Genomic DNA, 23,336 nt, shown 5'->3' on the forward strand with positions numbered 1-23,336 from the left:
CAATTAAGTTTGAAGCGGTTTACCTTGAGCTTGTATCTATTGTTTGAGTTTGTATCTATTGTTTTGGGGAAGTATCACACTAGAGGTGGCTACTACACTGTTAGCAAACCCCACCTCCCCCTCTATATTCTCTACATCCCCCACCTATTTTTTAACCTGTTATTACTGTACTTTCATTATTTGTTTCACTGTTTTATTATTCTTATGTTTACACTTTTTGCTCTTACTGTTGTAAACCACCTAGCCCCACAGCGAGATAGGTGGCAAATAAATTTAACAAATAATAATATTCTTACATCCTGCCACAATACCCTTAGCACCATCTAATGTCAACATCTGTCTATCCCAGATTCTTGGAAAGGACTTAATAGGTGGACAAAAATGCCAAATCCAGTCTGAACATCTGGTTGACAAACCATAATATTTGGAATAAACACCTGAAAGTCTTCACACTCAGCTAAGACAGCCTAATATAACTTTGCATGAAATTCTCCTGGAAAATACTGTTTATTGCCATTGAATCCACAACTTCTAAAGGCAAGCCGATCTACTGGTTAATTGTTCTCAGTGTTAGGAAGTTTCTCCTTAATTCTAGGTTCCTTCTCTCCTTAATGAGTTTCCAGCCATTGTTTCTTGTCTTGCTTTTAGAAAATAGGTTGACCTCTCAAATATTGAAGCATTGCTCCTTGTTGTTCTTTTCTGCACTCTTTCCAGAGTCTCTACATCTTATTAAGGCTTTATAAAGTGGTACTAATAATGTACTTCACATGATCTTGATTCTGTCAGTCTGTTAATGCAACCTAGGATTGGATTGGCTTTTTGGCCTCTACTCATATTTAAGTGATTGTCCACTAGGACTCCAAGGTCCCTCTCATAGTTACTGCTATTGAGTCAAGTTTAATCTAATCTCTACTAATCTCTACAAAAGATATTGTGCAAATCAGCAGCAGATTAGTGGGAAATGATGCACTGCATGCTGCTGAGACCATCAAAGAACAGTCACCTGAAGGAAGCAATGATGACATCATGAATCACTGTTTCTGAGAGGGGAGAAAAGGGATGGTGCTCATTATTCTGCCCTACTCATTCCAGGAATACTGCCACAAATGTTTCAGCTGAAAGATGGAACAGCTACAGGTGGTCCTCAATTTACAACAGCTCATTTAGTATACGTTCAAAGTTACAACAGCACTGAAAAATGTGACATGACTAGTTTTCACACATCCAACCATTGTAGCATGGTTACGTGACCAAAATTCAGATGTATGGCAACCGACTCATATTTATGATGGTTGCAGTGTTCTGAGATTATCTTTTGCGATCTTCCAACAAGTAAAGTCAATGGGGGAGCTAGATTCACTTAACAACCGTGTGACTAACTTACCAACTCCAGTGATTCACTTGACAACTGTGGCAAGGAAGATTTTAAAATGGGGCAAATCTCACTTAAATATCTCCCTTACCAACATAAATGTTGTGCTCAATTGAGGTCATAAGTCGAGGACTACCTATAATGCTCCAGGTTTCATTTCAAGCCACCGTTTGGAATCACTCAGAAAAACTTTTGGATCCTGATATATTTTTTCTGGGTTTGAAACAGAACTTATTTCTTGATCCATGTACTCACTTACTGAATCATAATTCTATAATTCATTATTCATTTGCTCTGCATTGATGCTGACATCTTTCCTTTAGAATTTCCGCTTCTCTATTTTTGTACTTTAGACACTGCATATCGTATTACTAGCTATGGTCACCATCAGAATGTAAATATAGCTCGGCTCCTTTAGTAGATATAAATAAATAAACTGATGCTCATCTTCACCACTAGTGCTTAGGATTTCAAAAGAGAGACTGGTAACCATGCCATGCGCCAGTGTCTGTGCTATTATAGAAACAGTTCATAATAAGGGAAAAAATATGTATCATCAAGAAGCTCATAAATCATTAGGAAATGATTTCATTGCTTACTAATTCCTGTAAAGACCTATATTACATGTGAAACATATGTTACATATTAATATGTTCATTTCACACTATGTCAGTTTCCAAGATGAATGGAGCATGAGGAAAGAGCTTGGACAATAAAATTTTTGATATTTGCATATACATGTTCTCAGAATAAAAAAAAAGCTTGGAAAATACTCATAGGAAAAAGGGAGAGGCTTCAAGGACATCATCTCAAGAATGCTAATGTCATTACTCTCAAATGCTCATGCTTGGATAAAATACCTAAAAACAAACATTGTACAGTACAAGCATAATCACACACTTAACTACTTTCACACTGCATTTAAATAGGAAAGTGAGGGTCAAATTCACGCTCCACCCCAAGGCAGACACAGGAAACAGATGAAAAGCATTTTGCTTCCCCCCTCCTTTTCTCTTTTCTCCTTCAGGATTTCCCTCCCAACCGGTTTTGATCCTCACAGGAAAGTCACTCTATGCTTAGTCTTACTTTTTTCCAGTCTCAGTATCCCCATTATTTCATCATTGTTGAATTATGCTTCCTTCACAGGCTTCTTGTCAGGATTATGATTAATAAAGAGAGATAAAGTTTCTTCAGTGGTCTAAGCGGCAGGCTGATAGTCCAATTTACTTGCTACGGAGGATTCAGTATAAGAAGAATGGTCTCTGACACCTGCACACCTGTTCCATCCTGGATACAGGTGTGGGTGCTTTAATGAGTCTCGACAAGTGCTCTGTTTATGCTCTTGCACTTGCTAAATCTTGCAATCAAATCCAAAACATTGCATATAAATATAAAACTGTTCCCAGTGTTTGCTCTGCTCTGATGACTCGCAATCAGTCTTACCCTGACGTGATGTCATTGAAAGGTGTTTGCTAGCATTGTTCTGTTGAATGGTTTTCTGCTCCCTTCATTTTTGTGCTAGGAATACAGAAGATACTGATTTAAGCTGTATTAATATTGCATCAGAACACAGTGAGGCCATAGTACTACTAAGCTGCTCTTCATACAAATGCTAAATATAACATTTATAGTATAAAGCAAACTACAATCAGTTGCAAAGCTCCAGGATAGTCTTTGAACTATGTTAAGGCCCATTTAGAAAAGAATGTGCAGAAGTAATGAATGTCTTGTCGATCTGAAAGGTTGGCAGTTCAGCGGTTCGAATCCCTAACAGAGTGAGCTCCCGTTACTTGTCCCAGCTTCTGCCAACCTAGCAGTTCGAAAGCATGTAAAAAATGCAAGTAGAAAAACAGGAACCACCTTGGTGAGAAGGTAACAGCGTTGTGTGTGCCTTCAGCGTTGAGTCATGCCGGCCACATGACCACGGAGACGTCTTTGGACAGTGCCTGGCTCTTTGGCTTTGAAACGGCGATGAGCACTACCCCCTATAGTCGGGAATGACTAACACATATGTGAGGGGAACCTTTACCTTTACCTTAATCTTAATGAATGTCTGCTTTAAAAACTTTTTTAAAAAATCCTCATTTTTCATTGTTCCATCTGCCTTCTAAGCTAATTATATTCTATTTGGGAAACTTTGACTTAATTCTTGTTTTTTGTATTTTTAGTTTTGAATTTATGAATTTCATTTTAAGGTTTTTAATGATTGTTTGAAAGAAAAACCTCAGGTAAATAGTAGAGTTGTCCAATATTTCAGATTTTAAGACCAAAGAGTTTGGGGACACACAGGGGCACCAACGAAAGATACTTTTTGCCCGAATTATATCACAACTACAGAAAATAGCTCCAGGCTGCCAGAAAAAGATGCAGCAGCTTTGAAGACTTGTGGACAAGGACAATGTGAATTATTCTGTTTGTTCTGAAGCATTTCTTTTGTCTTCAAGTCCAAAGTGCTATACAATCATCTAAAAGCCTCTAAAAGCCAGTACAATTAGTCCTTGACTTACAACAGTTCTTTTAGTGACCATTCAAAGTTACAACAACACTGAAAAAATGACTTATGACCATTTTTCACACTAACAACCATAACAGCATTCCCACAGACATGTGATCAAAATTCAGATGCTTGGCAACTGACTCATCTTTATGATGGTTGCCATGTCCTGTTGTCACATGATACCCTTTTGCGACCTTCTGACAAGCAAAATCAATGCGGAATCCAGATTCACTTAACAACCATGTTACTAATTTAACAAGTGCAGTGGTTCACTGAACAACTGTGGCAAGAAAAGTTGTAGAATGGAGCGAAACTCACTTAACAAATGTCTCATTTAGCCACAGAACTTTTGGGCTCAATTGTGGCCGTAAGTCAAAGACTACCTGTATTTTGAGCAATGAGCTTTTTCCTTGGTTTCATTTTTTGGGAGAGGCTTTTAATATGTCAAAAGATAATTAACAAAAGTTCAGATATGGATAGGCTCATACAAATAATATTGATAATGTTTGAAATTATTAATTTCCAAGTTGAGGAAGCCACTGTTTGTCATCTAGCATTGGGTGTGTATCAGACTGCTATACAGCAGGTTCTGACCAGTTCTGGAGAACCGGTAGTGGAAATTTTGAGTAGTTTGGAGAACTAGTAAATACCACCTCTGAATGGCCCCGCCCCCATCTATTCTCTGCCTCTTGAGTCCCAGCTGATTGGGAGGGAATGGGGATTTTACAGTATCCTTCCCTTGCCATGCCCACCAAGCCACGTCTAAGAACCGGTAGTAAAAAATTTTGAATCCCAACACTGGTGTGTATGTTTGAAAGGAAATACAGACTCAACACAAAGCAGAAGCAAATGGCCCACAATTCCTTAGGTATTTATGAAGGCAATCCTAATTCTCCCCCTGTATACCTTCAATCTGAACACATCTCAAGGGACCTGGTTTTAAAATTATCCCCGAGAAAAAAATCTGCCTGGTGTACTGCAGCCAACTGGTCCAGCATTGAAGAAAGAGGGAAAGAGAATTCTTGATGATTTTGCCTTTTGCTTGGAGTATTATTATGATTCCGGCTTTGTTCACTTACTTTTGCCACTGCAGCAAACACCCATTACTTTAGCTATTCTGACTGCCAAAATGTGGATCCTGTATTCCTTCTGCATTCAGAGCTAACCCTGATTCTGAAAAGGAAAGCGAAGCAATGGGTTCTGGCAGATGGATAAAACCCATCTTGTAGTAATTGCACAGATTTGCACAGGGGTGGGGAGGGAAGTGACCTGACAAATCCACACAATAGGTACCGGAGATGAATATATGCATTAGCAATTTATTTCTATCACTTCTGAATGGTGGAAGGGACAATAAAACTTTTGTAATGGCTCGAGCTGTAGCAGTTCAGGAGCCAGGGCACGAATTAAATGCTGTCCCCACCCTCGAACCCTTTGGATAGCTGGAAGGAATAATCAGGGGCTGTTCTGTGTATTCTGTGTATGTTCTTAGCAATAATGTCTGCAGAAGTGAAGATGACTTGGAATTGGTTTTAAATTGCTTGCAAGGACTGGGAAGAAAAAAGTTCACACGGAATTGCTTTATGTCTACCTAGGCAGAATCCCAACTTGTGACTCACAGTAACTTCTACAGCAGGAGTGTCAAACTCAACGCCTGCAGGCCGGATCCGGCCCACAGGGTGATTAGATCTGGCCCATGGGGCTGCCCTGGAAACATCAAAGGACTGGTCCGCGGTGCCTCCGCCAGTGAAAATGGAGCTGGGGGTGGGGCTGCACATCCTCCCCTCTGGCTTAGTTTTCTCTGGCAGAGGGCTAGCAAAAGAAGCTAAAAGGAAAACAAAAGAAAAGGAGAAATGTTTCCCCATTTGCATTTGAGCAACCAAGAAGGGACAGGAAAGGAGAAAGACAAAAGAAGAAGGAGGGGGAGGAGGAGGAAAGAGGGGAAGGAAGAACAAAGGAGAATGAAGAAGGAAAGAAAAAGAAAGGAAGGGAAGGAAGGAAGATTATAATGAGAAGGTAGGGTGGGTCTGAAGGAAGTCCTGCCTTAGCACTTGGCCACCACAGGTGCCCCCAACACGAGTGATGTCGAGCTGCCCCCCCAGGTCAAACAAAACCCTGATGTGGCCCTTAATGAAAAGGAGTTTGAAACCCCTCTTCTACAGCCATCCTAACCTTTCCTGTCCTGCTGTAATAGTAATCCACATAGCTGTGTTATTACTTTGACACTGACTGACTTAGAAGACGCCACTAGCCATTACTGGGGAAATATGCCTCTTATGTAAGATACAGACTTTATTCAGAAAATAGTATATTTATAAAGATCCTTGTGTGAACTGAGATCCTCCTTGGCATAATCTCTGAAAGCAAGATAGACCAAGCACAGCTTCAGTTCGTTAATAGCCTTTGACAGTTTTTACATTGTGGAAAACAGAATGGCAAGCATCTCTTAATAAGGCAGATGTATAGCAGCCAGACGCCAGGTAGAATGGAGCCCTGAGAATGCAGGAATATCAGATAACAATTATATAGTTGCAAGGAGTTCATTTTCTTTGTCTCTCTGCTACTGGTGATCCAGATTTTTTGCAATTCCAAAATAGCTCTACAACAATGCTCTTTAGAAGAGAAGCGATGGCGTTGCAGAAAATATATTGTTCATGTATTATGGCAACAACAAAAAGGGATCAATTGACCCAACTCACTAAAACCATGACAGATTCAGCTTAAAACTGTTTCTGAGTTTTTCTGCAAAACAGCACTAATACATAGGTTCTGCAGGTTCCAGCAGAAAATTGAGCCATCTTAAGGAAGTACAAACCACACTTCTAATCACTATTGTCCTTTAGCTATGAAGCAGAATAGAGATTTTATTCGTAACAGGAACAGAGAGAAGAAAGAAGGTGGGGTATATAATTCCTCCTTTGGTGCTAGTAACTGGTTTCTCCATAGGATGAGAGGATTGGCATCAAGGGAGCTGTGCTTTACTGGTTTTTTTCCTGTTTCTCTTCCATGAATGAGAAAAGGATGGAGGCCATAATGTGTCAATCCCACTAGATAGCTCAGACCAGGAAGTCAACTCCATAGGAAGGTTAGAACTACTTTTCCTGAAATTGGCTGCAATAACAGACTCTTGTAAGTCTGATTGCGGTGTCCTTCTCCTCCTTCCTCTAGATCAGGAGTGTCAAGCTGGCGGCCCATGCACTGGATGCATCACGCACAGGCCATGCCCACCCCAGCTCCATGAATATAAAAAAATGTGAAATGTCATGTGATAATGTGAGTTTGACACCCATGTTCTAGATCCTTGAATAAAGGAAACATCTATCTGCCTGAGCTTGTTCTGAAAGTTATAACTCCATGATGGCGAACCTGTGGCAAGCAGAGCCATCTCTCCAGGCACGCGAGCCGTTGCCTGTTGCTCTTTCGGGTTCTGGTGCACCGGTCATCTGGTCTTCACATGCACGGGAGTACCGGAAACCGGAAGAGCAGTTGCCCGATGCGCATGTGCTCACTGGGAAGATGATCTTTCAGTTTCCGGCATGTGCATCGGCACCAACCCCCTGGTCTTCTGGTTTCTAGTGAGCATGCGCTCGTGAAGACCAGCTGGCCAGTGCATATGCCAGAAACTGGAAGATCATCTTCCCAGTGAGCACATGCGCATCGGGTGGCTGCTGTTCCAGTTTCTGGCATGGACACGCATTTATGCTCCCATTACGGCACTCAATGCTTAAAAGGTTCACCAACACTGTTATAACTTCTTCTAAACTTTAAAAATGTTCCATTCTCTTTTGCCCAAGTAACGTTTCCTGAATATCTCCTTCCTTACTCTATATGGTATGAAACCAATTCCTGCCTTCTCTTCCCATTGTTGTTAAATACTCTGCCTGATTTGTGGGAAGATGAACACGAGACACAACTTCCTAAAGAAAGTGGGCAGGAACTGTGTATTCCCAAAAGAATCTTGTAAGTCTACCCCAAACCACTGGTTAGAAGATCTGATTGGGATATTGACTGACTGTTCATTGTTTCTGTGAACAGGGCAAGTTGTTTAAAGAGGAAGGATAAAAACTGGATAAATAAGTAAGACTACCTGGCAACTCTTTTACCTAAGCTACAATTGGAAGAACATTTCATTCCCCCCAGCTCCTGATTTTATTTTTATATTAATTAGGTAAAACAAACAAAAAGCAACATTTAATGAAAAGGGATAAGAATGCATATACATACATAAAATGATGTATGATTTTATACTAAAGCAAAAGTTAAAATGAAAATATTATGAACAGATTTTGTTAAGTTTGAAAAAAGGCTAAACAAAATTAGCATAAAAACACTATAGGAAAAAACGTTCTAGCACCCCACCCTCTGCTACTTAAACATTTTATAATATTTTGGGCTTCTGTGATTATTGGTCATTTCTGTTTGGATTATTTTTTTAAAACCCTTCCTTCCTTCCTTCCTTCCTTCCTTCCTTCCTTCCTTCCTTCCTTCCTTCCTTCCTTCCTTCCTTCCTTCCTTCCTATAAAATCAAAGGGGATTGTGAAATCTATTCATCCACAGAAATGTATATACAAAACTCATGGAAATGTAACCTGTAACCATAAGTGACAGTGAAATGAGCAGATTTCAAACTAATCTCAGACTGGTTGAGTCAGCAAGAGGATTAAGGGGTGTGAAAAGCACCGCTGGTGATACAAAAAGAGATCTGTCATTTCCCCCCCTGACACAGTAGTCTGAACATTATAAAGCTGGCTGGCTCTTGGGAGGGATCAGCTTATAGGAAACACAGGCCCTTTTGAAAGAGTCCTGTCTCAAGTAAGATTCCCACTTCTCCCAGTCCTTTCTTAAGCAAGATTGAATGAAGTTAGCAGGGTGGGGAAAAGCTTGGCTTTTGTTTAAAGAGAAGTGCTACAAATCATGAATACAGTGACTTTATTCACATGTATTCAGGGCTTCAACCCTCCAGTTGGGCAACATTACATTAAATAGCATAGGGAATATCCAAAATATGGGACACTTATTTATAACACAGTAATGTGTTACACTGCACAAATAAAACTAAAAAGAAAGAAAAAAAATGCAATGTATTCTTGAAATGCTTATATATCTGCATCTATATCTACACACATACACACACACCACACACACACACCACACACACACACACGTACAAAATTAAAAGGAGCCAGCCTGATTACAAATAGAAAGAGAAGCAGCTGTTAAGCACAGCCTGGTTCCCAAAGGGGGCCATTAAATGTTACCCCACTGATTATATCTGTGTAAATTAGTGCCCTTGGGTTAAGATATAATGAAGTACTTACTAACAGAGAAATGTGTTCCCCTCTCCTTTGCCCATTCTTTTATTACCATCTAAATAGACAGCTGAGAAGATGCATGTAATAATACAATAGGCAACAGTAGTCCCATTTAAACAATTATTTATTATGTTTGTTGGAATAACACACACACACACACACACACACACACACGTATCAGCTTTATAAGATAGGATAGATGAAGAATTCAAGGCCACATGAGTCTGAAATTACTATTATTGGAACAGTATCTTGCAAGTCTAAATATTGTCCCACTATCTCACTTTATCTTCCTGTGAATTAGAGATGAAATTGTCTGAGATGTTTTCTCAAATTAGTTTCCTGGCCCAGGCTCAGGATCCCCTTGTCTGACCTTGGCAGTAGTTCTTCCACCTGTCCCTATGCCCATTACATACAATCATTCCCTCTTCCTTTCCCACCTTTTTATTTTTGTGACAAACATGTGAGTTAAGCTGAAAGAGAATCAGTTGGCTGAGGGACCTGTAGAGGTGGAAGGAGATGTGAATCTAGGTCTTTTTAATCCAAGCCCAACATACCACATAAAATCCCAGGGTAGTTAGTTACACTCTTTCTGTAATACCCAGTCTGGCTGAGTTTATGGAAAGTTGTAGGAAAAGTTTGCGCCTAGATGTTGTAGTGGTATAAGAGGGTGACTTCTGAGCTAGTGTAATGTAATGCCTGTGGAACCCAAATGTGTGGCTGAACCTGTTGTGGAAGTATAACCAAGAACATGACTTAATTTAACTAAAATATAAGTATTGCATGAAACCAGGGAGTCCAGGATTACAAGTGTGCCTGCATTCAGGTTGTTGGGAGTGTCAATAGCCATATGAGGTTTGTATTCATGTTCATGGACCATTTAATGATCCAAATTCTAAATCCTCCAACTTGAATTCATTGATATTTCCTTTCCTAAGCCTACTGGATGCTACCCTTTTTGAAGAGACCATATATTACACTGGGGAAAGGTACAAAGCACCTAAGGCAACATAGGAATAGGATGGAAGTAAGAACAGTTGTCAGGATAGGCAGTTCCTGAGAAGTTTAATGACATACTTTTAGAATTCTTCTTGATTTCTTTTCCCCATTGTATTTCATTTATTGTCTGTATTTTGCATACTGTTGCTTTACCTGAATGAAACAGTATAATTATGTATGTTCCCCCTCTCTCTATATAGTGTGTGTGTGTGTGTACACACACTCAAGAGGTATGCTATAGTTGCAGGCTACTATAAAGTGACAAAAGTCTTAATAGATACAATAGCATATAAAGTCTTAAAAATAGTGCCCAAGACTACGGTTATTGCCAACATCTCTGTTACTGCAAAAAAAAAAAAAAAAAAAAAAAGCTGTTCACGTTTTTACCTTGACTGTTTGTGTGTGTTTTGTGTGAGTGTGGTGCGTGTGAGTGTGTGAATATAAAGAACAACTCATTGTTCCAATTTAGACCGAAACGCATTTCTCTCTCCGATTAAACACCAGAAGAATGCAAGGTTTGGAAAGTTGGGGCAGTCAGGAACGAGAGAAAGAGACCCGGGTGTTCTGTGCCGACCGCTGTCGGCTTCCCCCTCCCCCTCCCCGCGACGCGCGGCTCACCAAGTTTGCACTCGCCGTCGTGGGCCTTCCGGACGCGCTCGCGGCCGTCGAGGAGCGCGCGCCAGCTGTGCAAGTGCAGAGCGCACACGCTACTGTAGGACCGGCCGTCGGAACCGCAGACGGCGCCGTCCTCCTTGCAGACACAATGCCCGGTTCCCTCTTCGACGTCGGGTTCGGGCGCTTCTGCCTGGCGTTGGCTCACGCACACCAACCCCGGGCCACAACGAGCGCCCCGCGTCCCGCCACAGCGTTCCCCCTCCGCGCCGAGGCAACGCTCGCAGCAGCCGCACTCGTCTCGGGCGGTCAGTTCCGGCACGGCACATTGCACGAACGCGCAGAGGTCCGGCTTGCACGGAGCGCAAGCCGAACCGCTGGCGCCCCTCGACGCCAGAGCCCAGCAGAGGGCCACCAGCGGTAGCCACGGAACCCGACCTCCGACGGTCATGCTGTGAGATCCCAGAGGAACAAGGAAGGCGGCTGCGAAGACTCGCGTCGAAGCAACCATCTGAGGGGACGGCGGCGGAGAGCGACGAGAAAGCCGCCCCCCACCCAGACGACCACGCCTCCTCCCTTCCAGGCGCCCGGCCGAACCCGCACAGAGAAGCTTCTCTAGCGCCTAATTTCTTGGCGCGGGTTAGACGTAACGGAGCTCTGAGGCGTTTGGGGAGAATGATTAGACGGGAAACCGGGAGTGTCTATAGGGATTCTCAGTCATCCAGGTCACGGCTGTCCCAAAGGTGCTCTTTTCAAGAGGCTCCCTGGATTTTATTGTCTTTCTTTGAAGACGTTTCACTTCTCATCCAAGAAGCTTCTTCAGCTCTTGTCTGGATGGTGGGGAATGGAAGGATTAATACTCCTTGCAGACAACTGGTCACTTGTGTTCTTTTTAGAAAGTCCTTAAGGAGACTTGAAGGTTTATTTGTGTCATCAGGGTCACCTGAGCGGTGCAAATGGGCTGGAGCCTTCTTGGAACTGTTGAAAAGGACTGTGTTGTAGATTAGAGATAGATGATGTCTATCTCTTCTCATCTGTTGTGAGAGGGCTGTTGAATTTTACGTAGATGGTGTCTTTGACCCCTTTTTCAGGTGGTCCTTTCTGTCCCAGTGGTCCTCTCTGTCAGTGGACAGAGGGGAAGGGATAAGATATCATCTATCTCCAGTCTACAACACAATCCTTTCAACAGTTCCAAGAAGGCTCCACACCCATCCATTCCCCACCATCCAACCAGAGCTGAAGAAGTTTGTTGGATGAGAAGCGAAACATCTTCAAAATTAGACCAGGAAGTCCAGTTGCCTCTTGAAAAAGGATCTTTGGGACATAAGGGGGGGGGGGGGGAGAAGCAGTACAGCTTCCTGGAGGCTGTGGTGTGAAAGAAATGAAGGATTTGAGACGTCTGAATCTTCCTCCTTTTTAAACAGGCACATTGAAGTGAAAGTACACTGCTAACTTCAGAAGAAGTGTCATTTGGGGTTTTGAAACAAAACTAAAGACAGGTAGTCCTCGGCTTACGATCACAATTGAGCCCAAAATTTATGTGGCTAAATGAGACATTTGTTAAGTGACTTTGCCCCATTTTACGACTTTTCTTGCCGCAATTGTTAAGTGAATCATTGCAGTTGTTAAGTTAGCAACATGCTTGTTAAGTGAATCTGGCTTCCCAATTGACTTTGCTTATCAACAGGTTGCAAAAGGTGACCACATGACCTCAGGATGCTGGAACCGTCATAAGTATGAGTCCATTGCCAAGCATCTGAATTTTAATCATGGGGGTGCTGCAACGGTTATAAGCGAAAAACAGTTGTAAGCCAACCTTTTTCAATGCTGTTGTAACTTCAAATGGTCACTAAACAAACATTGGTTGCACTTATGGGTGATCTCTGATGGGAGCAGGATGGAGGTAGTGCATCTGTCCTTGATCCTATGACTTTCGATACCTTTGACAATGGTCTCCTTTTGGATTCACTTAGGGAGTTGGGGATGGCACGGTTTTATGTTGGTTCCCTTCCTTTCTCAATGTTAATAAGGACTGAGGGGTTCAGCTCACAGCCCTTCCTTTGTGGGGTGCCACAGGAGTTGGTGCTCTCTCGGCTCCTTTTAAACATATACATAAAACTGCTGGGCGGGATAATCGGTCAACACAGGATGAAGTATTACCAGTGTGCTGTTGTACCCAGTTACACATCTGTCCCAGGCAAAGTGATGCCATCAACACTCTTTTGCAGTGCCTGGAGGCTGTGGGGGCCTAGATGTGAGACAACAGACTTCAGCTGAACCCTGTAAGACAGAGTGGCTGTGGATGGGTCCCTCTGTACCCAGAGAGGTTCTTGGCCTTGGCTGGGATTGCGCTACCCCAGCAGACCTGGTATGTAAACTGGGGGTCCTCTTGGACTCACAGCTCAACAAGCAGGTGGCAGCCATGGCCAGGAGGACCTTTGCACCATTCCATGTTGTGCGCTAGTTATGCTCTTTCTTGGATAGGGAGGCTTTCTGCTTGGTCACTCATGCCCTGGTCATCTCTTGTTTGGACTATTGCGTTCTTCATGGGCCTAGCGGGAAGCTTTAGCTGGTGCAGAAAGTGGCTGTGTGAGCTATATTGGGTACACGGAGCTATATTGGGTACACACTCTGTTACACAAGTTGCATTGGTGTCAGTGTGCCTCCATCTCCAATTCTCAAGGTGTGGCGCTTGTGAACCATAAAGCCCTACATGGCAAGAGGCAGAGGCATCTCCAGAGCCAGCTTCTTCCCATTACACCAGAGGTCCCCAAACTTGGCAACTTTAAGACTTGTGGACTTCAATTTCCAGAATTCTCCAGCCAGCTGGAGTTGCCAAGTTTGAAGATCTCTGCATTACACCATCCCACCCCATCCGGTCAGGCATGGAAGGTATGTGGCAGACACCTTCATTTAAGGATTTCAACTATCAAGGTTTAGAAAAAAGAGCATTCTCTGCTGTTGCCCCTGCCTTGTGGAGTATCCTCCCACGGGAAGTGAGGCAGGACCCCCACTTTGCTGGTCTTCTGAAAAGGAGTTAAAACATGGCTCTGTGGCCTTGCATGGGGAACCCAAAGGACCATCCAATCGTGGGGCTGATTGGCGCCATTAGTTTAATTATTCTTGAGGGACGTGGTGGCTCAGTGGCGAAGACGCTGAGCTTGTCAATACGAAAGGTCGACAATTCTGCGTTTTGAATCCCTAGCGCCACGTAATGCTCCAGTTACTTATCCCAGTTTCTGTCAACCTAGCAGTTTGAAAGCATGTAAAAATGCAAGTAGAAAAATAGGAACCACCTTTGGTGGGAAGGTAACAGTATTCCGTGCATCTTTGGCATTTACTCATGCCGGCCACATGACCACGGAGACATCTTCAAGTCCTACCATAAAGCCAATCACTCTTTCTCAGCTCTAAGAAGGAGGAAGTGGTAAACCACTTCCAAAATCTTGCCCCCAAACTACAAGGACTTGTCTGGCAATTGCCAAGAGTAAAAAACTGATTCAAAGGCACAACAAAAAATACAATTTGGGATCAGTGTATCTAATGAAGATAACTGTTTGGCTTGCAGAAGAAAGCAGGCATGGAAGCATCCGAATAATTAGCTTCAAGTAATTAGCTTAATTACTAGACATAACCTGGTCTCGGTTTATTCAGGTCAATTTGGAGTCAAAATTTCTGGATTAAAATATGCTTTTTCATTTTAACTATGTGCCCAGTTCTCACATAACAATATGACAGTTTTTGCCTTAGTCTTGAAAGGTGAGACCTTCACCCTTCTATTCTACTCAGCTCATTCATTTCCTCAGTATCTCTGCTTAATCCCTGCTCTGTGCGATGGATGGATTACAAAGAAAGCTTTCCAGAGCTGCATTGTGATGAGCATAATGGCTAGCAAGATTCCCACACTGGTTATCGTTGGGCTGGGCTTAAATTTTTCAGCCTAATGCTTTTAATATGGGAGGCTGTTGCATTCAGCCATTACTTTCTGCCAGATTTTTCTTTAGTTATGTTGTGGGCAATTGATCAAGGGATTTGAAGACTGTTGAAAGGAAGAAGCCTAAAATCAATCTAAAGCAGCAATACTGACTTTAGGGGCAGAAAGATCCTCTGTTTGCCAGTTTTGAAGTCAATGGTTATATTCATCTAAAGGGACAGGAAATGTAAAGCCATTAGGTTCAGAAACTAAACCAACTAATTGCCTAGTGGCAAGATCAGGAAATAGAGCCAAATCAGATGTGGTTTTTATGAAAAATCTGGTAAGAAAGATAAGCCAGCTATTATTACCAGAAGTGCTCTAGAGAATTATGGGAGAGCCTTAGTGGGATTACATACATACATACATACATACATACATACATACATACATACATACATACGCATGCATATATGTGTTAGTCGTTCCTGACTCTAAGCCAAAGAGCCAGCGTTGTCTGAAGATGTCTCCGTGGTCATGTGGCTGGCATGACTCAACGCCGAAGGAACATGGGACATGTTACTTTCCCACCAAAGGTGGTCCCTAGTTTTCTTTTTTTTTTTTATTAAATGTTTTTTTAGTTTTAGTTTAAAGCTGGTACAACATCTTTCTTAATATATCAATCAATTACAGATAATACAGACAAAAACAAAGACAACAATCAGAAAAACAAAACAAAACACAGGTATCTATTATGAAAAAATAGGAAGTATATCAACTGGTTACAACATGTTCTGGTGCTTTTCTTCGATTGACTTCCATTAATTCAAATATCTTAACTCGAATATTTGCCATATCAACATCATTATACCTCCGGTTTTAATTATTATAATTATTTAAACATCCTTCATCCTTAGTTATGCTAAGGAATTAGTCCATAACACATGCTGGCAGTTCATTTACTTATTTGTAAAATCCTCTATTATCATCAAATCCTCATATTCTATTTTAACTAGACATCCATAATATTCAATTATATCATATATCCTAACATTTTCCCAATATTGATTAACATTTAATTATATGGATTTTATTTAATTTTTTAATAGTGCTAATTATTGTAGTTAATACTCTTTATGTATACCCTAAAGGTATTTTCTCATATCCAATTGTTAGTTATCATATCGACTCCACATTATATACATTACTATTAATATCAATTATTATTCAGCAATATCTGTTACACAAAAAAGCAATTAGATTTAGCTAATTTTCAGTTATATTCATCAATCTATCAACCAATTCCAAATTATATATATATTGCTATCTATATCAATCATTATTCAGCTATATCTATTACAAATTGAAGTGATCCAATCTAGATTCTATTTTAGCTAAACATCCATAATATTCAATTATATCATATATCATAACATTTTCCCAGTATTAATTAACATTGGATTGTATGGATTCTATTTAGTTTTTTAATAGTGCTAATTATTATAGTTGTTACTCTTTATGTGTAATCTAAAAGTATTTTCTCATATCCCATTGTTAATTATCATGTCAACTCCACATTATATACATTGCTATCAATATCAATTATTATTCAACAATATTTGTTACACAGAAAGGCAATTAGGTTTAACTAGTTTTCAATTGTATTCAACAATCTATCAGCCAGTTCCAGATTATATATATTGCTATCCATATCAGTCATTATTCAGCTATATCTATTACAAATTAAAGTAATTCGATCTAGCTAATTTTAGTTTTTATTGTCCCATCTTCAGCCTGTGTCCCTCCAGCCACAAGGTTTTCTCCGTCCAGTAGCCATTCGTTGAATAAATTTACCAAATGTTTCCATAAGCAAGTCCAAACAAAAGTATTTCGGCACCTTTGGATTCTGAATGTCAGTGATGAAGTAATAAAGTTGTTCTTGGTTTATAAAGCTTCCCAATTTAACTTTAATTCTCAAGGGTGGATTCTCCATTCCTTCTGCACACTGTCCCTTTAAATGAGCCGTCTTTATGGCTTCCCCCTTCTTCTCTTCCTCTGAGATAGACCAGACACCATTTCTCACATTTTCCGTTTGTGTTTCAGGAACATTTAAGCATTCAACGTTCTCAGTTTTAGCTTCATATTTTAGAATAAATTGATCCATTTTTCTTTCCAATCTTTGGTAAGAATGAAAAAGATCTCTACACGCAGAGAAAAGAGTCTGAAATAAAGTCTTGGAAGTATCTTGGGACGCCATGATGTGTCGTAGTTAAAATAAAGGCTCTCTTTTTTTTCCCCAGAGGCTTCAAAGCACTTTTTAACTTTTTTTTTTTTTTTAATCTCTTACCGGCTGTCAATCTTATCTAGTTGTAAACAGAGCTGGATAGTAAAGTAATAAAAATGTCGAATCGTAACGGGCTAGTTAGTAGGAAATAAGTTTTACGATCCACTTAGGGAGATTCAGAGGGGGGAGAATATCGCGGAGTTTCTTGAAGCATTTAAGAGGTAGAGTAACCACCAGTCATAAAACCATTAGAAAAGCTAATTCGCCGCTGATCTTCTGTTGTTTGGTTTTTAATTAGCTTAATTTTTAACAGGAACAATCTCTCTTGGATAATAAAATCAGCTTACCAGATGATATCACTTCTTCCATTCTTAGGGGCGACCTGCAGTTTCAGTTAGCACACAGCTAATCCAAAAAGGAATTGGCACGGGGAGTTAATACCCTCCCCCAGAGATTTGCGATTATCTCTGGGGTCCTGGGTCCCTCCCCACCTCCACTGTCGTCTCCGGGACAGCTGGGGTTCAAAGAACCCGTCCAAAAAATCCTTTGGTATAGAGGAATTTCAGGAGTAGCCTAAAACTCCATCTTCTCACTGCTAAGCCCCGCCTTCTTCCGTGGTCCCTAGTTTTCTACTTGCATTTTTTACATGCTTTCGAACTGCTAGGTTGGCAGAAGCTGGGGCAAGAAACAGGAGCTCACTCTGTTATGCAGTGCTAGGGCTTTAAACCACCAAACTGCCAACCTTTCTGATTGACAAGCTCAGCGTCTTAGCCACTGAGCCACCGTGTACCCATATATTGCACAAAGTCCAAATATTTATATATTGATCTATTATGAAAATGTCAAGAGTCTACAAAAACATTAAACTGGACCTGGGCAACACCTTGGGGGGGGGGAGTGAAATTTATATGCCTTTAATATTTTCAAAAATTATAGCTGTAATAAATTTTTTTAAATGACTTTTTTTGTAAACTGAGTTCTGTTTATTAGTCTTTATCTTCTAATAGGTCAATGGTTCAATAGACTCCAACTCATGTAATTTAGGTCTTTGTAATGCCTAATGACCTCTAGGAGCCCTTAATTCCAAAATGCAAACAATAGAGGAATCTTCAAAAACAGAAGGAAAGAGAAGGGTGGAAACTTTTTTGTAGCTCTCAAACTTTGCCTTACCTTCTCTCCTGCCTTGGAGTCTGTGTCTCTCAGAGTTTATGGCTATTCTGAGCAATGCTACTGTCAGGATCTTATTTTAGTAAGTCATCCATCAGGAAGAAGTTAATACCAGATGAAAGGGCAGCTTTGCGGGTGCCTCAATCTTAAATAGCCCACTAGAATAAGAAGGGAAAGAAAGGTTTCTCCAAGTCTCTACTTGCATTCTGAGAAATCATCAGAAAGATACAGATACAGATTAACAGAGTAGGAAGGGACCTTGTAGATCATCTAGTCCAACCCCCTGCCCAGCAGAACCTACACCATTTTTGACAATGGCAGTCCAGTCTCTTCTTGAAAGTTTCCAGTGATGAAGCTCAAGAAAGGAAGGAAGAACTCTGCGAAGTCATTGATTTAGGATCACAACTGAGCCCAAACTTTCCACTGCTAAACAAGATGGTTGTTAGCTCAGTTTCGCCCCATTTTACGACATTTCTTACCACAGTTGTTAAGCGAGTCACTTCAATTGTTAAATTAGTAACAAGGTGAATCTGACTTCCTCATTGAGTTTGCTTGTCGGAAGGTCACAAAATGTTGAGTTTTTGATAAGAGAACCGAAGTGGCACCAGGAAAGAATTTGGTAAGGGGAACCCTCAAGAATTGTCGGCATGCCTTCCATTCTTTCAGGGAACTGTTCCCCTGCTCCCCCATAGCCCCAAACCCCTATATGGTAAAGCAGATTTACATTTTGAATAAATACAATCATTACTGATTAGCAACTATTAGTGAAGATTGGGTTTGCCTATCTTTTTATTGTCCTTGTTCCTATCCCCTTAATGGCAGTTTGGCACAAAAAGGCACTAAATAAATCTTTTCTCTAACTCCTTTATTTTCTTGCTTTGAGAAACTTTATTAGGGCCAACTTGCTGTTAAAAAGAAGGGCAGAGCTAATTGCAACCTTGGGAAACATTTTTAACAATTAGAACTTACTTGACTGCGGAAAGAAAAAGGACACTGAAGAAGATGTAAGCAGGATGTAAACAGTTACTTTAGTGTGGTCAGAAGGGATCTGCAGTCCGACGCTTCCCAGATGATGCTTTTTATCATCTCAAAATTTAATGGTCGACAACAGCTCCCTATACTGGAGGCATTTATCCCTGATTTCTATAAACTGAAGAAGAAAAAAAGCTTAGTGCTGTCTAAAATAATGGAGGCATGCCATCAATGCTCTTTTGAAACTGCAGTGTTTAAATAGAGTCATTATTTTGCACTGAATATACACTGATGCTCAGCTTCGCTACTTAATGGCAAGAAGCATGCATAGCCTCTCTCAGTCAATAATGATGATGGTTTCCCCCTGCAATTAACATAGAAATGGCACCTCTGATTTTTTTTCCCCGTTCTCACTAGCCATCAATCACCTTAACTGCTCCATAATGTCCCTTGGAATCTGTATTGTTAAGATAGCCATTATGAGTACAGTTAACTTTTAGCTTTATTTACTGAGATTACAGTCCAGGCACATTATTAGAGGAGTGAACCCTAGTAAGTATAATGGGGTCCCATTTGACTAAAACTTTCAATTACTTTTCTGATTTTTTTTAACTGCTGGAAAAAAATGGGACACAACACAACTCTACAAAACAAATATAAATCAAAATGCTTCAGAAATACATTCAGGAGAAATGAGACAAAAAAGCAGGGATGAAATTCAGCAGGTTCTGATAGGTTCTGGAGAACCGGTAGCCGAAATTTTGAGAACCGGCAAATACCACCTCTGGCTGGCCCCAGAGTACAGTGGGAATGGAGATTTTGCAATATCCTTCCCCTGGAATGGGGAGGGAATGGAGATTTTGCAGTATCCTTCCCCTGCCACGCCCACCAAACCATGCCCACACAACCTGTAGTAAAAATAAATAAATTTCACCATTGCAAAAATGGTATGGCACATTAGGGTATAGAAGTCACCATTCCATTTTGGGTACTAGTTCCATCACTAGGTTTTTCTATTCATAATTTATTGTTGGGATGCTTGCTTATGCCTCAAGGGAAAGTCTAAAAAATGCCCCGGAAGAAGGCTTCAGCAAGTTACTTCCATCTGATTGCCAAGAAAACTATATGAATGTGTGGTTTTGCTCACCTCAAAAAAGAGATTTTGTTTTGTATTTGTTTTACAAAAGAGGAGGTTAAACAGGAACACCAATTTTTATCCAATGGGTGTGTGTGATGAATTGACATCCTGCAGCCTGAAAGTTGCTGATTACAGATAGTCCTTGACTTATAGAACAATTATTCATTTAGCGACTATTCAGTCACTGAAAAAAAAAGGCTGATGATGATTCCTCACAGTTATGACTGTTGCAGCATCCCAATGATCACATGATCAAAGTTTGGGTGCTTGGTATGTATTTATGATGGTTTTTGTGTCCCAGTGACATTTATGACCTTCCCAGCTGGCTTCTGACAAGCAAAATTAATGAGGGAAACTAGTTAATAATCACAATTTACTTAATAACTGCAGTGATTCACTTAACAACTATGGCAAAAAATGTCATAAAATCAAGCATGACTCCCTTAACTACTTGCTTAGCAATGGAAATTCTGATCCCAATTGTGGTCACAAGTCAAGGACCTGTATGTCACAAAACCACATTTAATGAATGGGAAGCTCTATTTTGTGCTTTCAATTGAGGTGGTTGTTTCTTTGTATTTGGAACTCTGTTTGTCACTGAATGCATTAATTGTGTTGGATGTCAGGGTTTAGGGTATTGTGTAGTTCTGAAAAGTATGTTGCCCTCACTTGACCCTCTGACAAATAAGAACAAGAGGTCACTGCAGAATGAATGAATGACCATTACTTTATATTGGGTTGGCTAAGAATTGTCTGCCATCTAGTGGGAAGTAGTTATATGACATTTGTAGCTTTTCCTCTTATTTCTGGTTTTATGGATTTGGATTCAATGTTTTTACAGAGAAAATGTTTGATGGTTGAGCTGTATAATACTTTTATTTATTGTTTTCTTCCATAGGTAAGAACTATTGGCTAAATACTTTACATATGTGTGAATGTGGTGTTGACTCTTAGAGATCACATTGATTTTCTCTCAAGACAAGCTCTCCCCAATCTGTTCCTTCATGGCTTCCAATGATGAAATCATAGCTGCTGTAAAGTTTCTCTCCTTCCCTCTCGCCTTCCCCCTCCCCCTCCCCCTCTCCCTCCATCCATCATCCATCCATCTATCCACCCACCCACCCACCTCTTGTTCTTTTCATTTGTTGCAACATTATAGACTTATCAAAAAAGCTTCACTTAACGATAATTTGATCCAGGTGATTTCTGCCTGAAGTGAGAACTCGGGATTGATTTGGTCGTTTGGTGATCTGTTTGTTTGTCTGTTTTTCTTGCTATACGTTGCGTTCTCAGGAGTCTCCTCCAATGCTAAAGTTCAAAAGCCCAATTTGTTTCCTATCTGGTTCAACTTTTTCTTTCACAGAGTTTCTCCCCTTCTGATTTAGCATGCACCCCCCACATCTGCTGCGATGCGTCGTCCACCAGTTTTGGGTCTAGTGCCATCAACGTGAGGATGATAGCCAGCTCTTGGACAAGTGATGTAGCTGGAGTCCTAACCCAGGGCTTGGAGGCTGTGCAGTTCTGGATGAGGAGGAATAGTCTCAGACTCAAGGCTGAGAAATGGCTATTACATCTACTTGGCACCCCAGTCCCTGAGTCTGGAAGTACTCCATTGTTGACTGTAAGTGAGGTTAAACTTCCCCATTTAAGACTTATGTGCAATTTGGTGTTCTTCCTGGACTCTCAGCTCCAGCAGATGGAAGCTGTGGCTGAGAGGTACATCCAGTGTCCCACTTGAGCCCCTTGCTGGACCTGGAGGCACTTTGGACCATCGCCTCACAATTGGATTACTGTAAGATCCTGTACATGGGGCAACCTTGGAAAGTGTAGCTGGTCCAGTAGATGGAGGTGTGGGCTATGCGGTGATGGGAGCACCAGACTATTGTATCATCCTGCTGCTTTGCAAAGTTGCACCGGTTGCCACTTTTGGCTTTCTGGTGTAATTGAACACGGGGATTATCACCACTAAAAATATTTAGGACACAAAGTCCCTTTTATCTCTAGGTTTCTTTCCCACTCTATTCAGGTCTCGTCAGTTAAAGGAAGTCATCTGGTGGAACTGAGGAGGTATCCCTCCCTTTGTACTTCCTGCCCTCTGGAACGATCTCCCCCTCAGCTATTGTGTGGCTTCCACATTTATGTCATTCAGGAAATTATTGAAGTTTGTGACTGTGGCTTGTGTTATTTTAGTCTGATCTGTTCTTTTTGGCGTTTTGCTCTTCCAGTCAGTTACATTTTATACACAGGTATAAGTTCTCTACTTACAACAGTTCATTTAGTGACTATTCAAAGTTACAACGGCACTGAAAAAAGTGACTTATGACTGTTTTCCCACAGTTACGTCCTTTGCAGTATCCCTGTAGTCACGTGATCAAAATTCAGTTGTTTGGCAACTGATTCAGGTTTATGACGGTTGAACTGTCCCGGGGTCATGTGATCACCCTTTGTGTCCTTCTGACAAGCAAGGTTAATGGGGAAGCCAGATTCACTTAACAACCAGTGGCAAGAATGGTCGTAAAATGGGGCAAAACTCACTTAACAAATGTCTCACTTTACAACAGAAATGTTGGGCTCCATTGAGGTTGTAAGTCAAGGACTACCTGCATATATAATACATGTGACCAGAAGAGCAAAATGCCAAAAAAATAACACAAACTATGGTCAGAAACCTCAGGTTTAGGAATTCAGCAGCCTATTAAATAAACAAACCCACACATTCCTGTGAAATGCTAAGCTTGACAGCAATTTCCCTGTAAGTGAGCCTCCGAAAATCTTTAATCAGTTAGTTCATCAACCTTTTTCTTGTGAAACGGATTGGTTGATTTCATTGACCATCCACTTCATTCTTGATTCCATAAATCAGTATTTCCTGATTCATCACCTTTCCATTTTTTGGCTTATTGGCACACAGTACTCATATCAATGCAGTCTTCACCATAACTAACCTACAATGAACATAGAAGAAACTCCTTCAACAGTTAGAAATTCAATCCCAGTGCATTGCTTAAACATAGTGATGCAAATGCAGGGTTTCATTTCACAAAAACAGCAACATAATTTTTTCTCTTGG

At 40.9% G+C, this 23,336-nt stretch overlaps 1 protein-coding gene across 1 annotated transcript in view; it reads right to left on the bottom strand.

Annotated features, from left to right (window-relative positions):
* Window positions 1-11,370, bottom strand: part of IGFBPL1 (insulin like growth factor binding protein like 1) — a 47,309-nt gene extending 35,939 nt beyond the window's left edge. Inside the window, exon 1 of the mRNA XM_014057571.2 lies at window positions 10,799-11,370. Coding sequence (XP_013913046.2) covers window positions 10,799-11,303 — 505 coding nt within the window. The 5' untranslated portion in view covers window positions 11,304-11,370. The remainder of the gene's footprint in view (window positions 1-10,798) is intronic.
* Between the last annotated feature and the right edge of the window lie 11,966 nt (window positions 11,371-23,336).

Source organism: Thamnophis sirtalis, unplaced genomic scaffold, assembly GCF_051295495.1.
Source record: "Thamnophis sirtalis isolate CommonGarterSnake01/CBP01778 unplaced genomic scaffold, rThaSir2_p1.2 scaffold_5, whole genome shotgun sequence".
In the NCBI taxonomy this organism is placed as follows: domain Eukaryota; kingdom Metazoa; phylum Chordata; class Lepidosauria; order Squamata; family Natricidae; genus Thamnophis; species Thamnophis sirtalis.